The following is a 22,492-nucleotide window of genomic DNA, read 5'->3' on the forward strand; positions in this document are numbered from 1 at the left end:
CCATCACAGCCCTCACCCAGAGTCACCATCCCAGCCTGCACCAGGAACCTCAGGTAAACCACAGGCAGTCGGACGATCTTCTGCTCCTCTGCCATCTTTCATTCTCACAAAACCAAGGGAACATGGTCGTGTGAGTTAAGCATAGGACAGAAAATAATCAACACGCGTTAAAAATATAATTTAATACCCCAATGATATGTGCATTAATGCAAGACCACGTGCAGACTCTTTGACAGAGATATTTTAAGCTATGTTAATAACCCATTTTCTTATGTGTTTTGTTTTACCTACGCTGTGGTATACATTTGGCTCACTAGTCACAAGGTAAGATCTACAGATAGAGAGCTATTACTGCATTTCCTGGGCTGAAAAAAGCAAAGTCATGGTTGTACCGCCAAAGGCGAGAGTTACGTATGAAATCTGACAAGAATCCGAGGAACTAATAGAAAATCCAAATTTGCACAACAGCAGCATGGCAATAAGTGGTATTTCTGTTGCAAACTTCACTTCCCGTTTTCACTGTGCTTTTGGGGAGTACTGTACATGTCCCTCACGGTTCTCTAAGCCAGCACCCCCTCAGAAGATGGCGCCCTAGGCGGCCGCCTGTGTCGCCCAACGGGTTGACCAACTGCTCCCAAGCGTTGGTGCTGTCACTAACACAGGAGAAACACGTTGGTTTATGAATGGGCAGCCCGGGTGCATGAAGGTACATTACAGGGGTTCGATTGCACTGAAATTCGGTAATGTTTGGCTCCGCCCCCCTGAGAATGACATGCTCAAACATGTCATAGTTTCATCATAGATGGCAGCATCCTCCTCCTGAGCCACAAAACCATTAGCCCCCCGTGTACTGGTCGGCCTCTGCAGCGACATACTGCGCTACACGATGGAACAAAGGTCAGCAGAGAACCGAAGAGATTCCCTCATTTCCCCTGACAATTTGAAAGCAGGCAGCTCACAGTTAGATAGAATGGACGACATTTCAGAAAAGAAAGGATGTAGTTTTAATGATCGTGGGAAAGAGCTCCTAGAATTCAGTGTGTGATTGCTGGCAGGAAGCCAGGCATCATGCGGCGCTCAAGGTTTCTGGTTTTTTCATGTGTTCTTACAACAGCCAAGAGCTCGAGTTACCCCACAAGAGGATACCTGGTAATGGATTAACTCATCATAATTAATCACGGAAGGAGACAACAGGGTCATATTTAATTGCGAAGATTTGATTTCCTTACCTTTTCTTTAATGACCTGTGCCATCTTCAAGAATAAGATCGAAACAGCAGATTACTTTAAATACATATAATTAAATAATCTGGTAAAACAAAAGAAGCAGTTAGACAATCTTCATTATAGCCTTTGCACGCTGTGAAGATTCGGAATTTCTCAAGGATGAGACAATCTTTCACGGCTGTTCATTTGGATCATTTTCGCATGTTTCAGCACGGTGACATGCTTGAAAAGGTCCTGTTTTGAAAACCTTGCCTCTGGCATTATCTGAAGTTTATAAAATCATTAGACCAGGAAATTGGAAGGAAAACCTATGTATGAACATGGAGGTTTGGACACCACTGCATCGGTTTTTGTTTCTCTGTATGGGGCTGGTTCCATGTAGCTGTTTTCTCAGTGGGCCACAGACCACCCCACTCCACACAGAATATATTTTTTTCCTCAAAATTCTTACAACAGTAACTTTATCATAGCCATGTGGATAAAACTGATGGTTGTATGTATTTTTTTGTGCTACTGTATCATTGACATTTTTATTAGTGCCTCCATTTACACAATGTAAATACGAAGAAATAATCCCTTTGTGTTTAATTTTCCATTATTCAAAGGAATTACCCAGTACAGGGAGCCTGGAACTTATCACAGGCTGCAAAAGACGCAAAGCACTGATATACCCTGTATGGGATGCCAGGCTATCACAGGGCTGGGTACACCCTGGACCGGATTCCAGGCCGTCACAGAGCACAGGGCTGGGTACACCCTGGATGGGATGTAAGGCCCTCGCAGGGCACAGGGCTGGGCACACCCTGGACCGGATTCCAGGCCGTCACAGAGCACAGGGCTGGGTACACCCTGGATGGGATGTAAGGCCCTCGCAGGGCACAGGGCTGGGTACACCCTGGATGGGATTCCAGGCTGTCACAGAGCACAGGGCTGGGTACACCCTGGACGGGATTCCAGGCCGTCGGAGGGCACAGGGCTGGGTACACCCTGGATGGGATGTAAGGCCCTCGCAGGGCACAGGGCTGGGTACACCCTGGATGGGATTCCAGGCCGTCACAGGGCACAGGGCTGGGTACACCCTGGATGGGATGTAAGGCCCTCACAGGGCACAGGGATGGGTACACCCTGGACGGGATTCCAGGCCGTCACAGGGCACAGGGCTGGGTACACCCTGGATGGGATGTAAGGCCCTCGCAGGGCACAGGGCTGGGTACACCCTGGACGGGATTCCAGGCTGTCACAGGGCACAGGGCTGGGTACACCCTGGACGGGATGTAAGGCCCTCGCAGGGCACAGGGCTGGGTACACCCTGGACGGGATTCCAGGCTGTCACAGATCACAGGGCTGGGTACACCCTGGACGGGATTCCAAGCCGTCACAGGGCACAGGGCTGGGTACACCCTGGATGGGATACCAGGCCGTAGCAGGGCACAGGGCTGGGGTATACCCTGGATGGGATGCCAGGCCGTCGCAGGGCACAGGACTGGATATACTCTGGACGGGATTCCAGGCCGTCATAGGCCACAGGGCTGGGTACACCCTGAACGGGATGCCAGGTCGTCGCAGGGCACAGGGCTGGGTACACCCTGGATGGGATTCCAGGTCATCGCAGGGCCCAGGGCTGGGTACACCCTGGACGGGATTCCAGGTCATCGCAGGGCCCAGGGCTGGGTACACCCTGGACGGGATGCCAGGTCATCGCAGGGCCCAGGGCTGGGTACACCCTGGACGGGATACCAGGCCGTCGCAGGGCACAGGGCTGGGTACACCCTGGACGGGATTCCAGGCCGTCACAGGGCACAGGGCTGGGTACACCCTGGATGGGATGCCAGGCCGTCGCAGGGCACAGGGCTGGGTACACCCTGGACGGGATGCCAGGACATTGCAGGGCACAGGGCTGGGTACACTCTGGACGGGATGCCAGGTCATCGCAGGGCCCAGGGCTGGGTACACCCTGGACGGGATACCAGGCCGTCGCAGGGCACAGGGCTGGGTACACCCTGGATGGGATACCAGGCTGTCGCAGGGCACAGGGCTGGGTACACCCTGGACGGGATTCCAGGCCGTCACAGGGCACAGGGCTGAGTACACCCTGGATGGGATGCCAGGCCGTCGCAGGGCACAGGGCTGGGTACACCCTGGACGGGATGCCAGGTCATCGCAGGGCCCAGGGCTGGGGTATACCCTGGACGGGATGCCAGGACATCGCAGGGCACAGGGCTGGGTACACTCTGGACGGGATGCCAGGTCATCGCAGGGCCCAGGGCTGGGGTATACCCTGGACGGGATGCCAGGACATCACATGGCACAGGGCTGGGTACACCCTGGACGGGATGCCAGGACATCACATGGCACTAGACTGGATACACCCTAGATAGGATGCCAGGCCATCACAGGGCACAGGGCTGGGGTACACCCTAGATAGGATGCCAGGCCATCGCAGGGCACAGGGCTGGGTACACCCTAGATAGGATGCCAGTCCATCGCAGGGCACAGGGCTGATCCAAAGGACATGGTAGAGCCACACACAATATGAGGAGAAAATGCAAACCAGCACAGAATAACATGGGGCTGCGCTTGAGTTCTGCTGCCTGGTTTCTCACATTTATCAAATTTAATTCTCTAAAATGCAGTTGTGCTGAGCTCATGTAAGCCAAGCAGGGCTGATACCTCCACAGTGCTGTGGAAACTATGCAACTGAAGATCTCAGTACAACTGCTGGCGGCAGATCATTACACAAATGGCAAGTATTATCATGCAGGGTATCTGGAAAGGGGGAGAGTCACGCTGGGACACCCAGCAGAGGGAATCAGGGATCAGAGCGATGGTATTTACTGCTATTCACTGACAGCTATGAAGCATGGAGTGAGCCACAGAGGGTACTGATGGGGTCTGGGCAAGGTAAGGCAATGTTATTTACTTTGTTTTTCATATGCTACTAACTGGCGGTATTTATAGATTTCCAGCGCGCTATTGTCAATGTGTGCATTATATATATAGTCACAGCTCAGGAAAAAATTAAGAAACCACAGCAAAATTTTCAGCTGCAGTCATTTCAAAATTTATGGGTATGCGTCTGTGTAAAATATACATTTTTTGCAACCTCCAGCCTGGCTCTTCCCTGCCTATCATTGATGAAGGGCTTCTTCCTTCCTTTATAGGACTTCAGTGCTGATTCTAGGAGCCTGATACAAACTGTCCTAGCAGTGCACTTCACACCTGCTCTTAATCTTTCCAATACTTTTTGAAGGTCACTCAAGGTCATCCTGCAACACTGCCGGATAAATTGACAGTCATCTCTGGCATTAGAATGTTACTTCTACGCTCTACCTGCCTGCTTTCTGGTCGTTCCCAGTGTCTCCTGCTTCACCTTATTCTTCTGTACTGCTGTCTTACAAACTTTGAGCCTGGAAGCAGCCTGCAGCTCAGTGTAGCCTCTGCCAGCAGAACCAGGATTGAACCAGGATTTAAAAATGCAGTTTTAAAAAAAATGTACATTAGCTTCTTAATTTTTTCCAGAGCTCTACATACAAGTGTGTGTGTGTGTGTGTGTGTGTGTGCGTGTGTATATTATTGGGTTATGTATATATTACATTGTGGGGAACAAATGTCCCCACAATGTGATACAAAAAAAATATTTCAAAATTCAATTTTATAAAATTCTGTAACTACAATCAAAAATCCCGAAATGCCAAAAGTCTCATATTTTGTTTGGTTACTTATGGTTAAGGTTAGGGCTGGATGGGGGTTAAGGTCGTCATGTTAGGATTAGTTTTCCCCATAGAAATGAATGGAGAATCCCAACAAAAGTAACGTCTGCAAACTACGAAATACAAACGTCTGCGTGTTGTATGTGCAAATTTCTGTGGCTTTCTTTGTGAATATTCTGGGTATATTTCATGGATCACTGATGAAGTCCAAAGGTTTCTTTCAAGAACAGGCAGTAACTGTAAAAATGCCCCAGATGGTGCTCTTTGCTAGCCAGGCCAGTGCTGTGCATAGCAGGCTCTGCCTTTTGATGGGAATTTCAAAAGGAAATTCACAGATTAGGTCAGAGGAACAGTAGAGAATGTCTTACTCCGAGCAAAGCACTGGGGCATAGTCGGCTGTAAACTTTATAAATAAAATGTTCTGGAATCCTTATGTGAAACTATATGTATTCTCCAACTGATGTCTGTTCTGGATAGAAAGCCTGAGTAGGGCAATTTTTTTTAATGCAACAGGCTGATTTGTTAACAGGTGGATGTTTTGATGCTGTGGTTAAGCAGTGCCCTCTAGAGACAGCAAAGCAAACTGCAGGGATTGAGGCTGAGTGGGGAATCTCTTGGGCCAGTGACCGGAAAGCAGTTCCATTATTGCCTCACTTTTACCTACTAAGCACATTAATAAAATTATACTGGTGAGCAAAACAAAAATATATCTACAATTACTCCATTAATTACTCCATTAATTTATTATCTATTAATTATCAGTAAACTGACACTATGTATTGCATTTTTTAAGCTGTTGTGTTTTTCATTATTATTTAAATACAACTTTCAATGTATTATATGCACATAACAGCCTCCCCCTTGTATCTGGGTGGCATAGCAATACAGCCAACTTGACTTGACTTGCCTCAGCAATGTTAATTCCTGGGCCTTTTGGGATTAATTAAAGCAATGTCTTCAAAAAAGAAATAATTCAAATAGACTCATGTACCTCATCCAAATTTATAGTGACTTGGTTTACGAAAGGAGGCCATTTAAAGCGAAGGGGGTGACTTTCATGTGTATGACTTTCTTTGGCCCTATAGAAAAGCAGGTGCCACGGCCTCTAAAGGCGCAGACTAGAGCACGATCGTACCCAGTTTGTAAGACAATGGGAGGGGGTATGGGATCCATAGCTGCTCTGAGGTGTGTGGAATATAGAATAGAGGCTCCCCTGTGATTTCAGTGCAATGAGAGATCAGAGAACAGCTTTCAACGCCAGAGAAGACAGACAGTTTGCTGCCGAAGGCTCCCGGTCAGAACAATGTCACTGTTCTCACCTTACGGTCATTGATCTACCTCTGAACCCCCCACCGCACTCACCGATCTTACACCAACCCACCCAGTGTAGACTGTGTCACCGAGAAGGCCCTCCAGATGGTCAGCGCATAATTGGCGGGAAGCGATAAGGCAAGGCGATGGGATTATAGATGACCTTCCTGGAATAAAGACTCAAACCGCTTTATGACCAGGGTACATAAGAACATAAGAAATTTACAATCGAGAGGAGGCCATTCGGCCCATCAAGCTCGTTTAAGGAGAACTTAACTAATAGCTCAGAGTTGTTAAAATCTTATCTAGTTCTGATTTATCTTGCGCTACACTAGCAGGAGGACTATTCCATACTCCAACTACACGCTGTGTAAAGAAACTCTTTCTCACATTTATTTTAAAATGTTCTACCGCTAATTTCCACCTGTTGCCACGAGTTCTGGTATTTGAACTAATATTGAAGTAGCCATTCGGCTGAACAGCATCCAGACCTGTTGGAATCTTATATACCTGGATCATAACAAGGTTCATAGCATAGATATTCTGTTATGTTTCAGGCTATTTTCCTGTCCAGATCAATGTAAATGTGTTGCAATTTAAGTTAGTGTTTCTCAAGCTGGTGCCCGGGGAACATCAGGCAGTCCACGTTTTTGCTAAATGCGGACTGTCTGGCAGGGAGCTGGGGGAGAGCAAGAACGTGAACCGTCTGGGAGGTCCCCTAGGAGCAGATTGAGAGACACTGGTTTGGATAAGTATGTAGCGCAGGGTGAAAACTCCTTTTGTCTTAGGAATCATTTCAACAGATGAAAAGAAGTGTGTTCAGAGATGCTTTTCTGCCCACCGCTGTCGTACCTGGCTGTTATTCTTACGTCTATGGCCTTTCTGTCGGCTCTGACGAGTCTAAACATTCCCCTCTGATTTCTCTCATGTTTTTTGTGTCACAGAGCTGCCTCTGATTGGATGTCTTTGGTTAATTGCACCATTCTCTGAAAGCAATAGACACAGTGGTACGTAAAAATCCCAGGACGCCGGCTGTGTCTGAGATGCTGGAACCGGCACGTCTGGTACCACCAATCATACCGCATTTAAAGGCACTAAGATCAGACGCCTTATAGCCGCTTTAATCCTCAGTCACACAGTTACTGAGCCTGGCTGCATGCTGCATTTATTCAGTTGCAACCACATGGTTTGCAGTTTGTGTGTGTGTGTGTGTGTGTGGGGCGGGAAGCTGGCTGTTTAACGAGCAGGTGTATCTAATAAAATGGCCACTGAGGGTTTGTGTTTCAAAGGAGTTTAAAACTACAAGACATTTAAGTTGCTCGGTACAGAGATATAGCCTGAGGCAGATAATACATATATCCATATTCTGAACTTTGATCACCATAGCTATGGTGTCACACACTTATATATCCCTTTGTTACATACCACACAGCTCTCTGGCGCAGGAGTAATTTTTGACTGTATATTTAGGCGTTTTGTTTGATCATATACTTATTCCAGTTTTTTTGTGAAATTCATCTGTTTGTGAAGTAAAATAAAAACATCTAATGTGACTTACAGTTGGAACATGAGCGTCCTGTCCGAGATCTGATCCTTCATTGCCTCAAACAACCGCAGGCAGGATTCTGAAAATGGATATATACCGGTAAACCTGGGAAGCGGATATTTTCTACCAAAAGAATCAAAATACCAGATTGTTCCCCACAGGATGAAACCTCAATGGGAATAAAGGAAACACACCTACCCACAAGAGAGGCTGCTTAATTAGTGCATGTGTGACTCTACATTCTCAGTCTGCGCTGTGGGCTACTGGGCCAGCCTCCCTTTGTGTTTAAGGCCAATATCTCACATATTCATAAAACTTCCACTTCTACCTGTGCAACAGTGTGTAAGTCAAGCAGAAACTGAACTTCAAGAAAGTTTTAGTGACACTTTACTTGAGGGGGCACACATTACTTAATAACTATTACTACTCAAGTACAAATCGTGTAAATCATGAACAAATATAGTAACTGCATGAAATACATGATTGATTAATGATGAATGAACATGGGATCAATAACTAACTAGCACTCGTGTTCTGGTTTAATACGGTAAGTAATAAATTCCAAAAGAGCAAATCTGGCAGCGATACAGTGAGTTTTTATTTAACGTTGAGAATGCTTGTACAAACCTCGCCAGCCTCATGCCTTCCGTAATAGCAATATACTTGCATTAAACTCACAGTAGACAGCGTCCAAATGGAACTTGACTATGGCAAATACGTATTGATCCAAAAATGTGCGAGATGATTAGCTTGATTTACTTTATATCAAATTGAATCTAAACAAATTTCAAAGACAGCTTAAGTAGCCATTTAACAAATATATATATTTTGTTATTTGAAAATAAAATGAAATGCAAAAAAACTGATTTGCATTAGATAATTTTAGTGAATGCAGTTTGGTAAATTGTAGCATTGTATTATGTTAGATCTAGAGATTTGGTCTGCATCTCAAAACCATATGAAACTTAGCCTTCAATGGCTTGCAGGTTAAAACATGCTTTTGTAAACTGTTGACAGCAACCTTCCAAAATGCATCAAATGTGCAAGTGACTGCTAGTTATCAGTGCATGGTTCATTTATCTCTTTGGCATTTTGAAATTATTTCCGATCGACGATTGTATGAGGGAATTAATGGGTGTCTCAGGATGGGGTGCTGAAACACTGGGGGGTGTGTGAATGACTTCTTGAAAAGCCTGGTGACGAGTGGGACAGAATACAGGGCACAAGAGGGATCACTCGCCTGCTCCGGAAACTGACTGGCTTCCATTTCTCTATTACGGTGGTTCCAACAGTAATTACGACAAAGAGATGAAAGAGCCATAATTGAATACCCATGTCATTATGGAGAACCAGATGGACATCACTCTGCCATATTTGTAGCGAGAAAGATTACTGCAGCATGACAAATGGCATGGGTTCAGGTAGTAACAAGGGATGACATCTATAAAACAACTCATGGGAATATTTTGAAGGCGGAAAGAAGAAAATTATTGGTTCAGAGAAATAACCAATCAAATTACAGAAGAGGTGGGTCCGAGTAACTAGAGGAGGCGGGGCCAACCAATCAGATATCTTGGTTCAGCCCCCTCTAGTTGCTTGGTTATGAGTGAATTAGATCAAAGTCACATGGTATGATTCCCATCAGAATGGTAATATAAAAACTTTGCTTACTGTTCCTAGCAGATTATCACACTAGTATGCTGTTACACTACACCACTCAGAGTGAACTGTACCCAGTTTACTACTGTCCTGAACGGATTGTCAGATTAAACAAGCATTCCTAGACCAAAACCAAACCAATCTGTCAAGCATGAACTCCCAAAGGATGTATCAGAAACAGCACAAATGATTGGCTGCTCCTCATGCCCAGGTTTCATAGGCACTTGACATCTTGTGTAAAACAGTGTTTCTGTTATGAAGGTCAATGTAGTACTATGACCTGGCGCACAAGACGGCAGCGTGTGTCTTTGTGGGTTACAACTCTGCGCCTGTGATCAGAATGTCAAGGGCTCAAATTCCAGGACCAGCAAGTTGAAGCTGCTGTTGGGCCCTTGAGGACCCAGAGCTGCTGCATGCTGGCTGACCCTGTGTATCTCTCAAGGGAGAGCATCATGGGATATGCATAAAGAACGATTCCATATATTTGCACTAATGGCAAATAAAGCATTTTTTTCAAGGTTTAAGCAACTTAGATATATAGATTTTAATAAGCACCTGCAGGTGAGAATTACTATCCAGTAACTACTCCAATGCATCAGTTATTTTAGGATGAGTTATATGATGCCTGCAATGGTTTTGCACATTGTTGTGTAAGTTTTAAGGGTCTTGTAAAAGGCTGTTCAAGTCATGGTCTTCAATGGCTGAGCACTATTAATTTTCTAGGCAGGTGTGAAGCCTCCGGACCCAATCAGAATCAGTAATTATTAAACTAACTACCTGGGAGAACTGAAAACTAGGCCTGGATTTGGAATCGAGGGTCAGATTAGAAGATCCTGGTCTTATAAATCAGTGCAAGGTTTATATATGTGTGTGTGTGTGTGTGTGTGTGTGTGTGTGTGTGTGTGTGTATATGGGTTATGTATATATTATATTGTGATTAAAAACGTGTTATTTTGATGTTGTGGAGTCAGTACCCACAAGTGGAAATTCAATTTTATAAAAATCTTTAAGTACAATCAAAAGAGCTACTTATGCTTTAGTACTTATGGTTACTTATGATTAAGCTTAGGGCTGGGTAGAGGTTAAGGTCATCATTGTTGGGATTAGGGTTTTGTCCGTAGAAAGAGTGGACAGTCCCCACAAAGATATGAATACAAGCATGTGTGTATTTGTTTGCATGTTATTCATGCGTGTTTCATCCCACAATCCGAACATGGGCACTTTGGTATCCCAGAACTGCATGTAATGCAGGATTGGTCACTGCCGCCCAGTCCATGGTGTTCTCCAGCCTTCTTCCCTGTGCTGTCTGCCTGTCCTCTCTGTTACCCTGACCAGGGTAAGTGTTTGGAATGGAACGCATGGATCATGCTTACAAATGCATGAATTTTTCACGCCATTTGAAGCTCAGAGGGTCACTGCACTTCCTTTGAGATTCCATTTGAGTTGTAAGAAAGTACTTGAATATTCTGCAAGGTTTTTTTTATAAAATTAAAAGGCAGCCAGAAAGGAAAATGATTTTCCTTTTCTTTTGAAATTACAAATGAACCAAAGTCAAATAGAAATGTGGAATCTGGAAACAAATATCCAGATCATTTTATCCGCATATTTTAAGTTACTTGGGATTGATTCTAGGTTGTCTAAGCAGATCTGACAATCCTGGCACAGTCCATTATCCCCGTGTATCCAGCAGAAAGTAATTCAATATTCTATAGTGAATCACAGCCTATATAGTAACAGTAAAAAGTTTGGACACATCTAACCATAGAAAGGTTTACTCCTACCATTCTCTATATTTTAGAATAGAGGCGGGAGACTACTCTTTCCCACAATTTCCACAATTCTTCAAGTCAACCTCTGCTGTAATCATCACGCACAATGATGTGCGTGTAGATGGCATGTCGAGTGAAACTGGGACCCTGTGTCTTCAGCAGGTCTCTGCATAAAACGGATTATAAACAGCAGCTGCCATGTGATAAGTCTGGCTTTTCCTGCCACACGACTCCTTTGAACAGCAGATATCACTTGCACTTATCTGGGAGAGTTACATAAGGGCATGAAATCTATATAGATACACATCTCATGCATGACAACTGTGACTAGTATCTCATTGTCAGATGTATGGTATTTTTATCAGTTTGCAATAATAGACAATGGTCACGAATAAGGATATGCAAATGCCACAGTTGCTTTGGTATAGGTATCATGCCCAGTAAACTAGGTTCCTTTAGGCACCAATATTTTTACATCCCCAGTAAGCTGGTATTTTTCCCCTGTAATAGAACAGCGTGATTGAAAGGTTCTGACAGTTGTATTTGCCACCTGAGGTGAATTCTTGCAAGTCATTAATTTTTGTTACCATATAAATAACTGTGGTGCTTCCCTGTAAGTCTATACTCAGTTTATTTATTGCCCAGTTATATCAGGATATTGTTAACATTTTGACACAGATTCCAATGTTATTCGAGAGCATAATCTGTGTGTGCTCAAAAACCAGCGCTTTCAGTAGTCTGTGAAAAGGTAAGGCCTTGTACGAATTATTTTTAAATGTTTCAAAAGAAGAAAGTTATTAGTGAGATATTGCATACACATTCTTTTTATTTATTCACGTTCAAAGGTCAACAGGAGGCTTTAAAATGCAATAATTCTGCTATTTGGTGCAAAGAAATTTGAATTAAAGTTTGAAGTCGAAGGTTTACTGACTGGAAATGTATGCATCATTCTGGACTTTCATTTAGTTAAATGTTGTGTGGAGCTGATGCAGGGACTGGTGATGTCACAGGAAGTGGCACTGGCTGTCAAAGAGGTGAGTGGCTGTCGCAGGTGGCGAATAACTGCGAAAGGGCCACTTAACTGCAAAGTAAACGGAAATTCCAGATTTACCTCAAGCTCCCCCTCCTGCCAGATAATGGTCTGGCCCCGGAGAGACTTTCAGAAGTTCAGGACACCCTCAGTAGCCTTGAATGGACCCCGTTTTTGCTATGGGCAGAGTGTCAGGCATTGTAAGGAGTGACTCAGCAGCCCCAGGAAAAATGATGCGTTTGCATGTGTTCTGGCTGAAACTCTTATTCTGTATGGCTCTTTCTCTCTGTATTTTTTTGTCTTCACAGTATGTAGATTTTAAAAACACACACAGTCACCCACCCCCCCCCCCCCCAACACACACACACACACATACATATGCATTTGTATTCATATCTTTGTGGGGACCCTCCATTAGTTTCTATGGGCAAAACCCTAATACCAACAATGACCCATTAACCCCTACCCAGCCCTACCCTAAGATTTTTATAAAACCGAGTTTCCTCTGGTGGAGGCAGGAAAAATGTCCCCCCAAGGTCAAAATAACAGGTTTTTTGGGGACATTTTATCATACATAATGTAATATATACATAACCCACAGACACACACACACACAGACACACCCAGATTCACACTCTCTCTCATTCATCTCCTTCTCCGTCACGTGTCAGGCAGCCAGTGTGTCCCGCCCCGCAGTGCCCGGAGAAGCCTGAAGCGCAGCAGTATGTAGCGGGATCTCCCCGGCGCAGGCAGAGGACTTTAACGAGAGTGAGAGACCTGACTGCCAGAGAAGAGAGTGAAGAGCACTGAAAGAGTTAAAGGGCTCGAAATCAGGGACACGGGTTCTGCTGGGAGGGCTACCTTCTGCCCAACAAGAGGAGCAAAGCAGGGGGAGAAGAAGCCGAAGCCTCCAACCATCCGCCAGTGGCCTGTGCATGGACTGTGTAGCAGGACAGACACTTTGGGCTGGAGGAGATACCTATCTGACCTGTCTGATTCATCAGACCTCCTAGGCAAAAGAACCCCCACCCCCAGCAGGGACCTCTGTGCCTCACAGGCCCTGAGAGGAGCATGGCAGCCTGACCCATCATGCCCAGCCGGACCGCTTACAGTGCCGGTCTGCTCCCTGTATCCGCCACCCAAGCCCATGCCCCCACCTATGCCCCCATCACCCTGCTGTGCCTGCTGCTGCTGCTGAGAATCAGCACCATCTCCGGGGTCCTGTTGGGTGCCAGTGTGGGGCACAAGCCGCAGGGGACGGCGGGCCATCTCTCCTGGGCGCAGGGGCGCCAGACCCGCAGCTACGGCCACCTGGAGGGGGAGACACGACTGCGGAGGCTGTATTCGGCCACGCGCTTCTTCCTGAGCATCGACACCAAGGGACGGGTAAGCGGCACCCGGAAGAACAACCACACCGACTGTGAGTATCCCGCTCGCCGCCGCGTGACACGCGCAGACTCTAACGTCAGCTTCATGCCAGTCAATGGCTGTAGCCACGTACAGCGTGATCGCTGTCAGGTGAATGACACCTGGCCCCGTCTCCATTCATTTCCGGGTGGAACCAGAGGGCTTCTAAGGTGAACATGGGAATGAATGATGAATTTGTCTTTGATGTCCGGTACGTGTGAAGTCCACGCCGAGTCCTGGCTCCACCTTGTCGGTGGCCCACAGCCACTCCAGCCACCCCCTACTTGTCTCCCAGTTCAGCTTTTCCAGACCTTGTTCCCAGTCCCTCGGGAACAGTAACAGAGGCGGCTCCCCAGTGCCCCCAAGTGGGCAGATGCTGGAAAAGTGCAGTCAGTAAGGTCTGGCGGTGCTGAGTGTGGAACAATCTGGGGTGGGGGGAGGGGGCTGGAAATACAGCATGGCAGCCTCAGAGGTGGATAATTCATGTCTGGAGAGTAGATGTCCAGACCAAGATTTTGTTTCAACCAACCAGTTCAGTATAAAGAGTCACAGTCACAGAGTACTCAACTGGCTGGTTGAAACAAAATCTTGGTCTGAATTTGTCCTCTCCATACCAGAACTACCCTACTCTGGGCAGCGTGGCTGGGTAATGTTTGTAGTTGTGCATGAACACAGAGGGTTATAACTGACTGTTTCTTTGGTTATAAGAATTAACCTCCAGTGTGATGATGGTTGCAATCCAATAGTTTTCGTTCTCAGAACCAATTAAAGCAAAAAGGCCTCAACCATCTCAGGACTGAACTGCGGCAACTCCATGTAGCAGGAAGCATATAACCTGAAATCACAGAGGCAGTAGCAACTACATCACTCAAGGTGCTTCAAATGAGCATTGCCAAGACATAACGTGCTCTCCTGGATAGCGTGGGAACAATGTGTGCGATGGCAAACAGAGTAAAATTACAGTACGAGCAAGGTATTTGATATCTGAGTTGGGCACATTAACAATTATTCGTTAGATTTTTCTGGATTGTTCTGTTTGCAAAATAGCAAAAAACGTAAGGCTGCCTTCACATCCTGCTGTAGATGTGAGTATTGTGGGTGTGTGTGGCTGAAGACATGAAGAGACTGACCAATCAGCAGAGCTTTTTTGTGATGCCCGACGTTTGTAGAGCACACCAGAACCATTTTAGGGATTATTTTTATACCTCCTTTGGTTTTAAAACATATAAAATAAGTAATTTAGGGTGCTTTTTATAGCAGATTTTACTTTAGTCTCGAGTTAATTAGGTGTAATATAGTATACTTTTTAGTTCATAGTAAAACGCATTGTTGCAAAATCTCAGAATGAGGTGGTTTGTTACTACTGTACTCGCTGAAGAATGTGGTGACTCTTCTGGCACCTTCCATTTTCCAAAAGAATATAAGCAGTGGTACATGTCTGACCTCTGAGTGACTGCTGATGTTATAGACAGCTGTGCTCTCCTTTCATAGAAAAGGCAAAAAACACGGAAAGACTTTGCGACAGATTTATGTGCTTGTTTAGTTTGGTCAGGGGAACTTTGGAAAGGATTTATGTTTTTCTGTGTTTGTTTATTTATTTTAAATTGAGTTGCCATCATTTATGGCAGAAGGAAGTCCAGTAAAAATAATAATACTACTAATAATTTGTAAGAACTCTTGTTAATAGCATGACGAGTTTTGACATGACAGGCATGAGATGGTGGTAGAGGACATGAACAGTGCTGGCTGTCATTGGGGTTGATGTCTGTTGGACTTGTTTGTTGTGATGCACTGGCAAAAAACACTAAAGGGGACTCCTAAACTCATGGGAATCTTTTTCCAGGCAGGCATGGAAGGATAAAGCGGCTTGATGATTTAAAATATATTGAAATGACCTAAGATCATAATTTGGCAGTTTTAAGAGCGAAAAACAACAACTACCTAATGTTTTCTGTAGTTGTTTTTTTTACTAGGTTCATTACTAGGTTTGTACTGGCATGAAGAAGCTGTCTGTGTGTTCTGTATGATCCCCTGCGTGCCTTGGGGGGGTGATACAGTCTGTAAAGACTTAATCTACTCATAAAATAAAATTGAAATTTATATTTTCGCAAACAGAGTGAGGTTTAAAACGTGGTTCATATGAAGGGCTGGGTTTAACTGCTTCCCAGGCAAGACGGATTTAAATCCTAGACGCAGCTTTAACACAATGCTCGGGGTTATGTGCCAGTCTAGATATTGTCATCGCTGTTCTTACCACAATGCCAGTCTTACTGCCAAAAAGTGTGACCTTTAGGAAACGTTTCGTCTCTCTGCAAAACCAAGAGTCAACATCTTTACAATTAGTGGGAAAACTTCTGATTTCGGTGGCACAGAGGGGGTTTACATGCCTTTAGGGCACAGTTAACCTGGTCCTCAGGGACCCCCAGATGGTCCACATTTTTGCTCCCTCCCAACCCCCTGCCAGACAGTCCACATTATTTTTGCTCCCTCCCAGTTCCCTAGGGAGCAAAAACATGGACTGTCTGAAGGTCCCCAAGGACCGGATTGAGAAATACTGCCTCTAAGGCAGGGGTGGGCAGTCATATCCATAAAGGGCCATTGTGTATGCAGGTTTTCGCTGCAACTCCCTAATTAGATTACTAATTAGAGGACTGATTTGCTGAAGAGTCCTCACACCTGGGTTTGAACAGCTGACCTAAAGGTTATCCCAAAGACCTGCATACACACCAGCCCTTTGTGGATAAGGTTGCCTACCCTGCCCTAAGGGATTTTCTATCCCACACAGCTCAGATACAGTTGACTATTTTACCTTCTATTAAACCTTTGCAGTGAGAAACAGCTGCATTAAGGCAACAGCATGGAAAGTGATGTTTCAGCACATGTAAGGTCACTGATTATTTGACTTGCGGGGTTTTCGTCATGTGAGATACATTAATGTTTCCCAGAAGAGCTCAGGGATTGACAACCGGTAGACCATGCAAAACTCATCAGTATTGCACCCCCAGTATGGCACATTGTAATTAAATACTAGTGATGATAGAAAAAGACAACGATTCCTTAAGATAATTTTCTGTTTTGTAGGATAACCTGATCAGTGAGCTTTGTCATCCTGTTGAACTGTGTTAGGTTATGATTAAGAGGATTACCTTCCCTTTTTTAACAGACCTACATGCTTTTTGAGGCGTTGCGTTGACGTCTTGTGCAATCATACCTGAATTAAAATGCACAGGAGGAGCTTGAGTTGCTGTTTCAGACACAGGAGCAGAGCGTGTTAGTAGATTAGAGCATCCCTCCTTTCACTGCTGTTTCCTCACCACTCTCTGCTGTTGGTGATGTCACGATGGGCTGTGCAGTCAACAGGCGTTACTTTTCCAGCTGATCCCAAGCTGCGTTTTATCCAAGCAGCATGTCAGCATAATCAAATAGCCAACAGTAAGCCCTGCAGGGGGAATCTGTTATTAAAATTGTCAGGTTGCTTTATTTTAGACTCATTGTAGACTTGCAAAAACAGCAGGTGGGCAGCTGCAACTTGTGGTTTGAAAATTTTACTACCAATGAAATTGTCATCAAAGATAAAGATGATTATTAGTCCCCAAAATTAGTTCACTGCTTGAATTTTCAGATCTATACTATTTGGGGCCTTTTGCTTTGACGTGTGTTGTGATTGTTTTCTTAAAGAATGTTGTGACAAGGGTGGGGCATGTTCGACACAGGCACAATCTGCCAACAGGGATTTTTAAGTAACAAGGGAGAGTCAACTACAGGTTTATATGTATTTTGTAACGCGAACTCTATCTGCTGTATAATATGCTGTTGTGAAATGCTGTCAGTTGTATTTCCACCGAAAATCTTTGCATCCTGCGGATCAGATATCAGTCTTTACACAGAGGAAGTAACCTGAAAAATATGATGAAATGATATGATGGTTTGAAAAATGTAACCACAAAAGAATTAGGACTTTTGTGATGTTTACAGGTTAAAGGTAAGACAGGAATAAACATCTCAAGACTTCGGCTGACCAAATAACCATAATAGCTGTGGAATCTTCAATATGATGTAATAAATATATTCAAAGACTGTAGGCTTTGCTATCTATCTTCATCCTGTATCTGTCTCAGTCGATGGTGCTATAGAATATCAGAGATTGCTACATTTGGAAATAGTACAGATAAGCCCCGGGAACATCTGCCCCATCTTCCCGTAGGGTGAGCGATTTGCATGCTGTCTCTCTCAGGATCTTCGTCTTAGTTTACATATTCTCTTTCTGGCATCGGCTGTGCTTTTTGGTCGGAAGCTAAATTTGGATTCGCAGCAGCAACACAACACTGGCCTTCCTGCTGCACTCGAAGGACCGCCTCTCATACCAGCCTGCTAACGTTAACGGACGCAATTGCGTAGATGGGGGGGGGGGGGGGGTTATTACGTCACCTTAAAGACGCACGGTAATGTTAGGAGCATCTTCACAGCACGTTCAAACGTCAGAAATGCAACTGCAGACGAGTTCGGTTGCCCGAATGGCGTGAGGCGATTACGTAAGTTACTGTGGATCATTAATAAAAATATAAGGGTGCATATCTTTTTAGATTTTGCTTTATGCTGCTATTTAACTGCAATACTATTTATTGGAACAAGGAAATACTTTGTCCCCGCGACCCAGTAGGATAAGCGGTTTGGAAAATGGATGGATGGATGGATGGAAATACTTTGTCTCAGAGATATTACGCACTGAAGAGCTTTGTTTTGAAAATATCTTCCACTGAAAGTCATACTACTTCAAGGTAGAGTGTGGCTACTGGGTATGATGAGCGCAGCACAGACGGCTGCCAGATTATTGTGACGAACAAGGGCCTTTGCCTCATTTCTGGCACTGAGGAAAGCCATTCAGGTAGCCTGTGATAATTTCCCCTTGAGAGTCCATCAAAGGCGAATCACCAAGCAGCAAGTGGTCAGCACTGCAGGCCTTTTCTGGCTGGAGTATTGATCTAGGTGTCAAAGGTTAAGTTGAAAGAGCACATAGTCTGCCAGCGCACATTACAATCACCTGACAATTGCCCCATTGTACTTTAAGACCTGATCATTTTAATGCATGTTTCTTTTTTGATATTAGTGCTGTTTGCCAGCTTTAAAAAGCACAATGCAGGTCCCTCTGATGTGTTCCGGTCTCATTTAAAATGAGCCCTTTGCGTTTCCTCCACACCCCACGTCAGGTGGGAAATGCATATAATAGTATGACAATCAAAGCCTCGAAGCGAAACTTGAAATTACGATAGCACAGGGAGTTATTTGAGACAAGTACTTCACCTGTTTGAAATGACTTGGGACTTCACTGGTTTCATCTGAGGGTTTTTTTTAAGCCACATAAAGCAAGACCTAGACTTACTTTTAGTCAGTAAAGGGTTTCCTTTAACCCACTACACTATGGCAAAGTAGGTGAGGACATATTGCATTACGTATGAAGGACATCTGCATCTGTGTGATTCTTTTGCTTTGGATGCAAGTAGCTTATGCATAACTAAATTTTCTGAGTGTGTATCTTTGATTGAACCCTTGTTATTTTGGAAAAATGTCCTCAAAGTTGCTGGAGCCCCGGCTTTCCAGGTGCACGGGGGCCAAGCCGAGCCTGGGAGATGCAAAGTTCCTTTCCTCTAATGGAGAGCTGCTGTTTTTCAGGCCTGATGGAAATACGATCCGTCAGCACAGGAGTCGTCGTCATCAGGTCTGTCAGCACGGGGCTGTATTTGGCCATGTCCAAAAGAGGGGATCTCTATGGATCGGTAGGTACACCCTACAGCACTGTCCGAAATTTCATTTATTTGAAGGGTCGGTCTTCAACGTCGGGTTTTGAGCCCTATCACCATTCTGTGTGGAGTTTGCATGTTCAGCCCATTTCCTCTGGTTGTTAGACTAATTGCTGCTTCTAATCGCTTCATAGTGCATGCATAATGGACTGGCATCCCATCCAGTGTGTACCCCTGTCTTCTGTGCCATGGTAGAAGGAGGGATGAAATGATCTACTTATCTATTCTTTGTTATTGTCTACAGTTTCATAAGCTTCCAGAACCGTCAGATTTTTCCTAAACTATGAAAACCTGAGCTTAGCTTAACAGATGTAGAATGTAGACTTCAGCCAGAGTCATGTGGTGTAACATATGGACATGTGAGGGGTCAGACCTGTCTTAGGGCCCTTCACAGCTTGCACAAACCTGGCTCAGCACTAGTCATAAACTTCTCTTTGTTTCAGCAAATACACGTTCACCAAGCAAAACACAATCACCAAGCAAAACACAATCACCAAGCAAGACTACAGAGAAAGCCCAGGCTGAAAAGGGACACTCTGCGTCCCGCTCTGCGTCATTCCTTACTATTCACTATTAGTGCAATTAAAGCAATATGCATTTGACTCTTGAATTTCGGACATATTTCCCCTCACATTACTGATCTTCTCTTTTTATCTACTTTAACCTATAGCCCTGTTGGCTCATAGCAAACATCAGTACCATAAACAGATGGCCTGATATGACACCAATGATAAACAATGTTCATAAAATGAATCTAAAACAAAATCTTTCAAACACTTCCCCAAATCTCCATCCATAAATAGATCACTAATTGAGTTTAAGTTTTTTGTCTATACAAATGCTCCTCTACTTACGAACTTTCAACTTATGAACTTTCAGACATACAAACGAAGTGGACTGTAAGTCCAATCTGTGCTAATTGGACTCCTGTTTCCTGTCCACAACATCAATTTTTTTTCTGCGTGCCAGTTCCGCCCAGTATGACCTCTTTCCACTACTCCCCCCATGCAGCAGCGTAGCGTGTGTACGTGTGTAGTGTATACCCTTAAAATGATGTTGAATAACGACTTACGAACATTTCAAGTTACGAACAGCCGTTTTGAACGTAACTCATTCGTAAGTAGAGGAGCGTCTATAATCATTACCTGAAGTAAGATTTTACAGCAGGTAATTGTTTGTTTTGTTTTCTATACGTAATGAAATGACCAAAATCACAACCTGTGATATTCTTGGCAGTTTCGTTGCCAGTTAGAATTTGCTGTTCAGTATTATAAATCAGAAACTGATGGAGCACCCCTTTATTTTAACATTACATGGGAATACTGTTTAAAAAGAGGATGTTGGCAGTGAGAAAAGAATGCCTTTAAATTATATTAATTTTATTCTCAGGTGACTCCTGTTACAAACAAAAAAAATCTCAGGATGATAAAATTTATAGGAAAAATCCAGTTCTTTGTTCAGATTGTAAGTAATACCATTTCTGCTGGGTATATAGGACACTGTTGGATCGTCTGCAAAATTAGATATAATTTTTGGGTGGGATTCCCTTTTATTTTCCTGCACCCCTTATCCAGGTGGCATACACTGCAGCGGAATGCCAGTTCCGGGAACGCATTGAGGAGAACGGCTACAACACATACGCGGCCCGCCAATGGAGCCTCAAAGGACGGCCGATGTTTGTGTCACTGGGGACTCGGGGGAAACCCCGGAGCGGCCGCAAGGCCCGCCGTCGCCACCGGTCTACCCACTTCCTGCCCATGCCGCCCATATAAGGAGGCAGCGACCCTGTCTGCAGCATCGCTGCCACCAACAGCATGACTGTAAACTAATAAGACTAAAAATCAGTCTCTGTGTTTTTTTTTTCAGAAGGGGGAGTATGCAGAAGGGGGGGGGGACTTGTATTTATTCATTTTTAAGCTGCTAAAAGTTCATAGATGAATACTGATACTGATGTTGTTACGGAAAGGGTGGTTTGAATTAAAGTCAAACCATTATGCAGCTAGGTACTGCATATAATTCAATTTCAACTTATTTCTTTCTGTTCTTGCAAGAACCTTAAAATTATGTACTGGATGTGGATATTGTGGGGGCTGGGGTGCCAGTTGAACATCATCGGTATCAGCACAACATAACTGAGAGAAGTCCCTCAGGATTGTCGAAACCAAAACAAGATGCTCAATTCATTATACAGGCTAAGCCTGCAGCAACATCCTTTGGCTGCTTGTCTGGTTACTTGGCAACACCTTTCCTGACTCATTCTGTCCCCCTGTTGGATCACACATCACTGTTTTTAGTCATTTTTACCAAAGCACTGCTAGAAACGTTTTTGTATGTTGGTTTGCTTAATAAAACATCTGGTAATGGTACACGTTTCTTTAAAGATTTATGTGATTCTTGTTTTCATTCCACTGAAGTTTAGTCTGTCCGTGACACAGGAAAGGTGCTCCAGAAGTTTACAGAGGTCAGCTGTATTGTAAACAACGGCCACAGATATTCATATGAAGCATAAACAAATCCTACCCCAATGATAACAAAAGTATTTAAATACAGCATAAATGATAGGCCTGCAGAAAATATACAACAGTTTAAAAACAATCATCCTGTTTACAACAATTCCTTTCAACGAACAGAACGATTTACGTGATCATGCGAACAGAAGAAGGGCTTCCCTTTGCACCTGAGGCCCAGATAAATCTCCCTGGCAAATTGATGTCAGAGACCTATTCTTCAGCAATAGGTACACCTTCTATATATGACACTTTCAAGCTTTATAAAACTCAATATATGCGAGCTTCTTTGTAATATTGTGCGTTTTGGATAGTCTACGTTTGAATGTGTTTTAAGACAGATATGACCTCTAAAATATAACCATTCGCATTTACTTCTAAGAGAATGGTGACCCCTACTGTTCATTTGCCTGTTAAATATTTGATATTTTCCCTCACGCTACGGCCTGTATTTTGCGCATGTGTAAAAAAACAGACATCTGATGTATTGTGTTTTGTTAGCTTGAAACATAATAAATATTAATTCAAC

The 22,492-nt window shown here is 44.3% G+C and overlaps 1 protein-coding gene across 1 annotated transcript; it reads left to right on the top strand.

Moving 5' to 3' along the window:
- The first annotated feature begins 4,046 nt into the window (after nt 1-4,046).
- On the top strand, nt 4,047-22,445 carry LOC125717150 (fibroblast growth factor 22-like). The gene is made up of 4 exons (XM_048990126.1): nt 4,047-4,127; nt 12,923-13,671; nt 19,329-19,432; nt 21,031-22,445. Exons 2-4 carry the CDS (start codon nt 13,341-13,343, stop codon nt 21,226-21,228), a joined length of 633 nt encoding a protein of 210 aa, XP_048846083.1. The 5' UTR covers nt 4,047-4,127; nt 12,923-13,340; the 3' UTR covers nt 21,229-22,445.
- The last annotated feature ends 47 nt before the right edge of the window (nt 22,446-22,492 follow it).

Source organism: Brienomyrus brachyistius, chromosome 21, assembly GCF_023856365.1.
Source record: "Brienomyrus brachyistius isolate T26 chromosome 21, BBRACH_0.4, whole genome shotgun sequence".
Taxonomy (NCBI): Eukaryota; Metazoa; Chordata; class Actinopteri; order Osteoglossiformes; family Mormyridae; genus Brienomyrus; species Brienomyrus brachyistius.

What these genes read in the sequence shown, in the direction of transcription:
- LOC125717150 (XM_048990126.1), top strand. Translation starts at nt 13,341, where the DNA reads ATGCCCAGCCGGACCGCTTACAGTGCCGGTCTGCTCCCTGTATCCGCC. An exon ending in GAAGAACAACCACACCGACT is followed by an intron (nt 13,672 to 19,328) that starts GTGAGTATCCCG and finishes GCTGTTTTTCAG; the next exon opens with GCCTGATGGAAATACGATCC. An exon ending in GAGGGGATCTCTATGGATCG is followed by an intron (nt 19,433 to 21,030) that starts GTAGGTACACCC and finishes CCCCTTATCCAG; the next exon opens with GTGGCATACACTGCAGCGGA.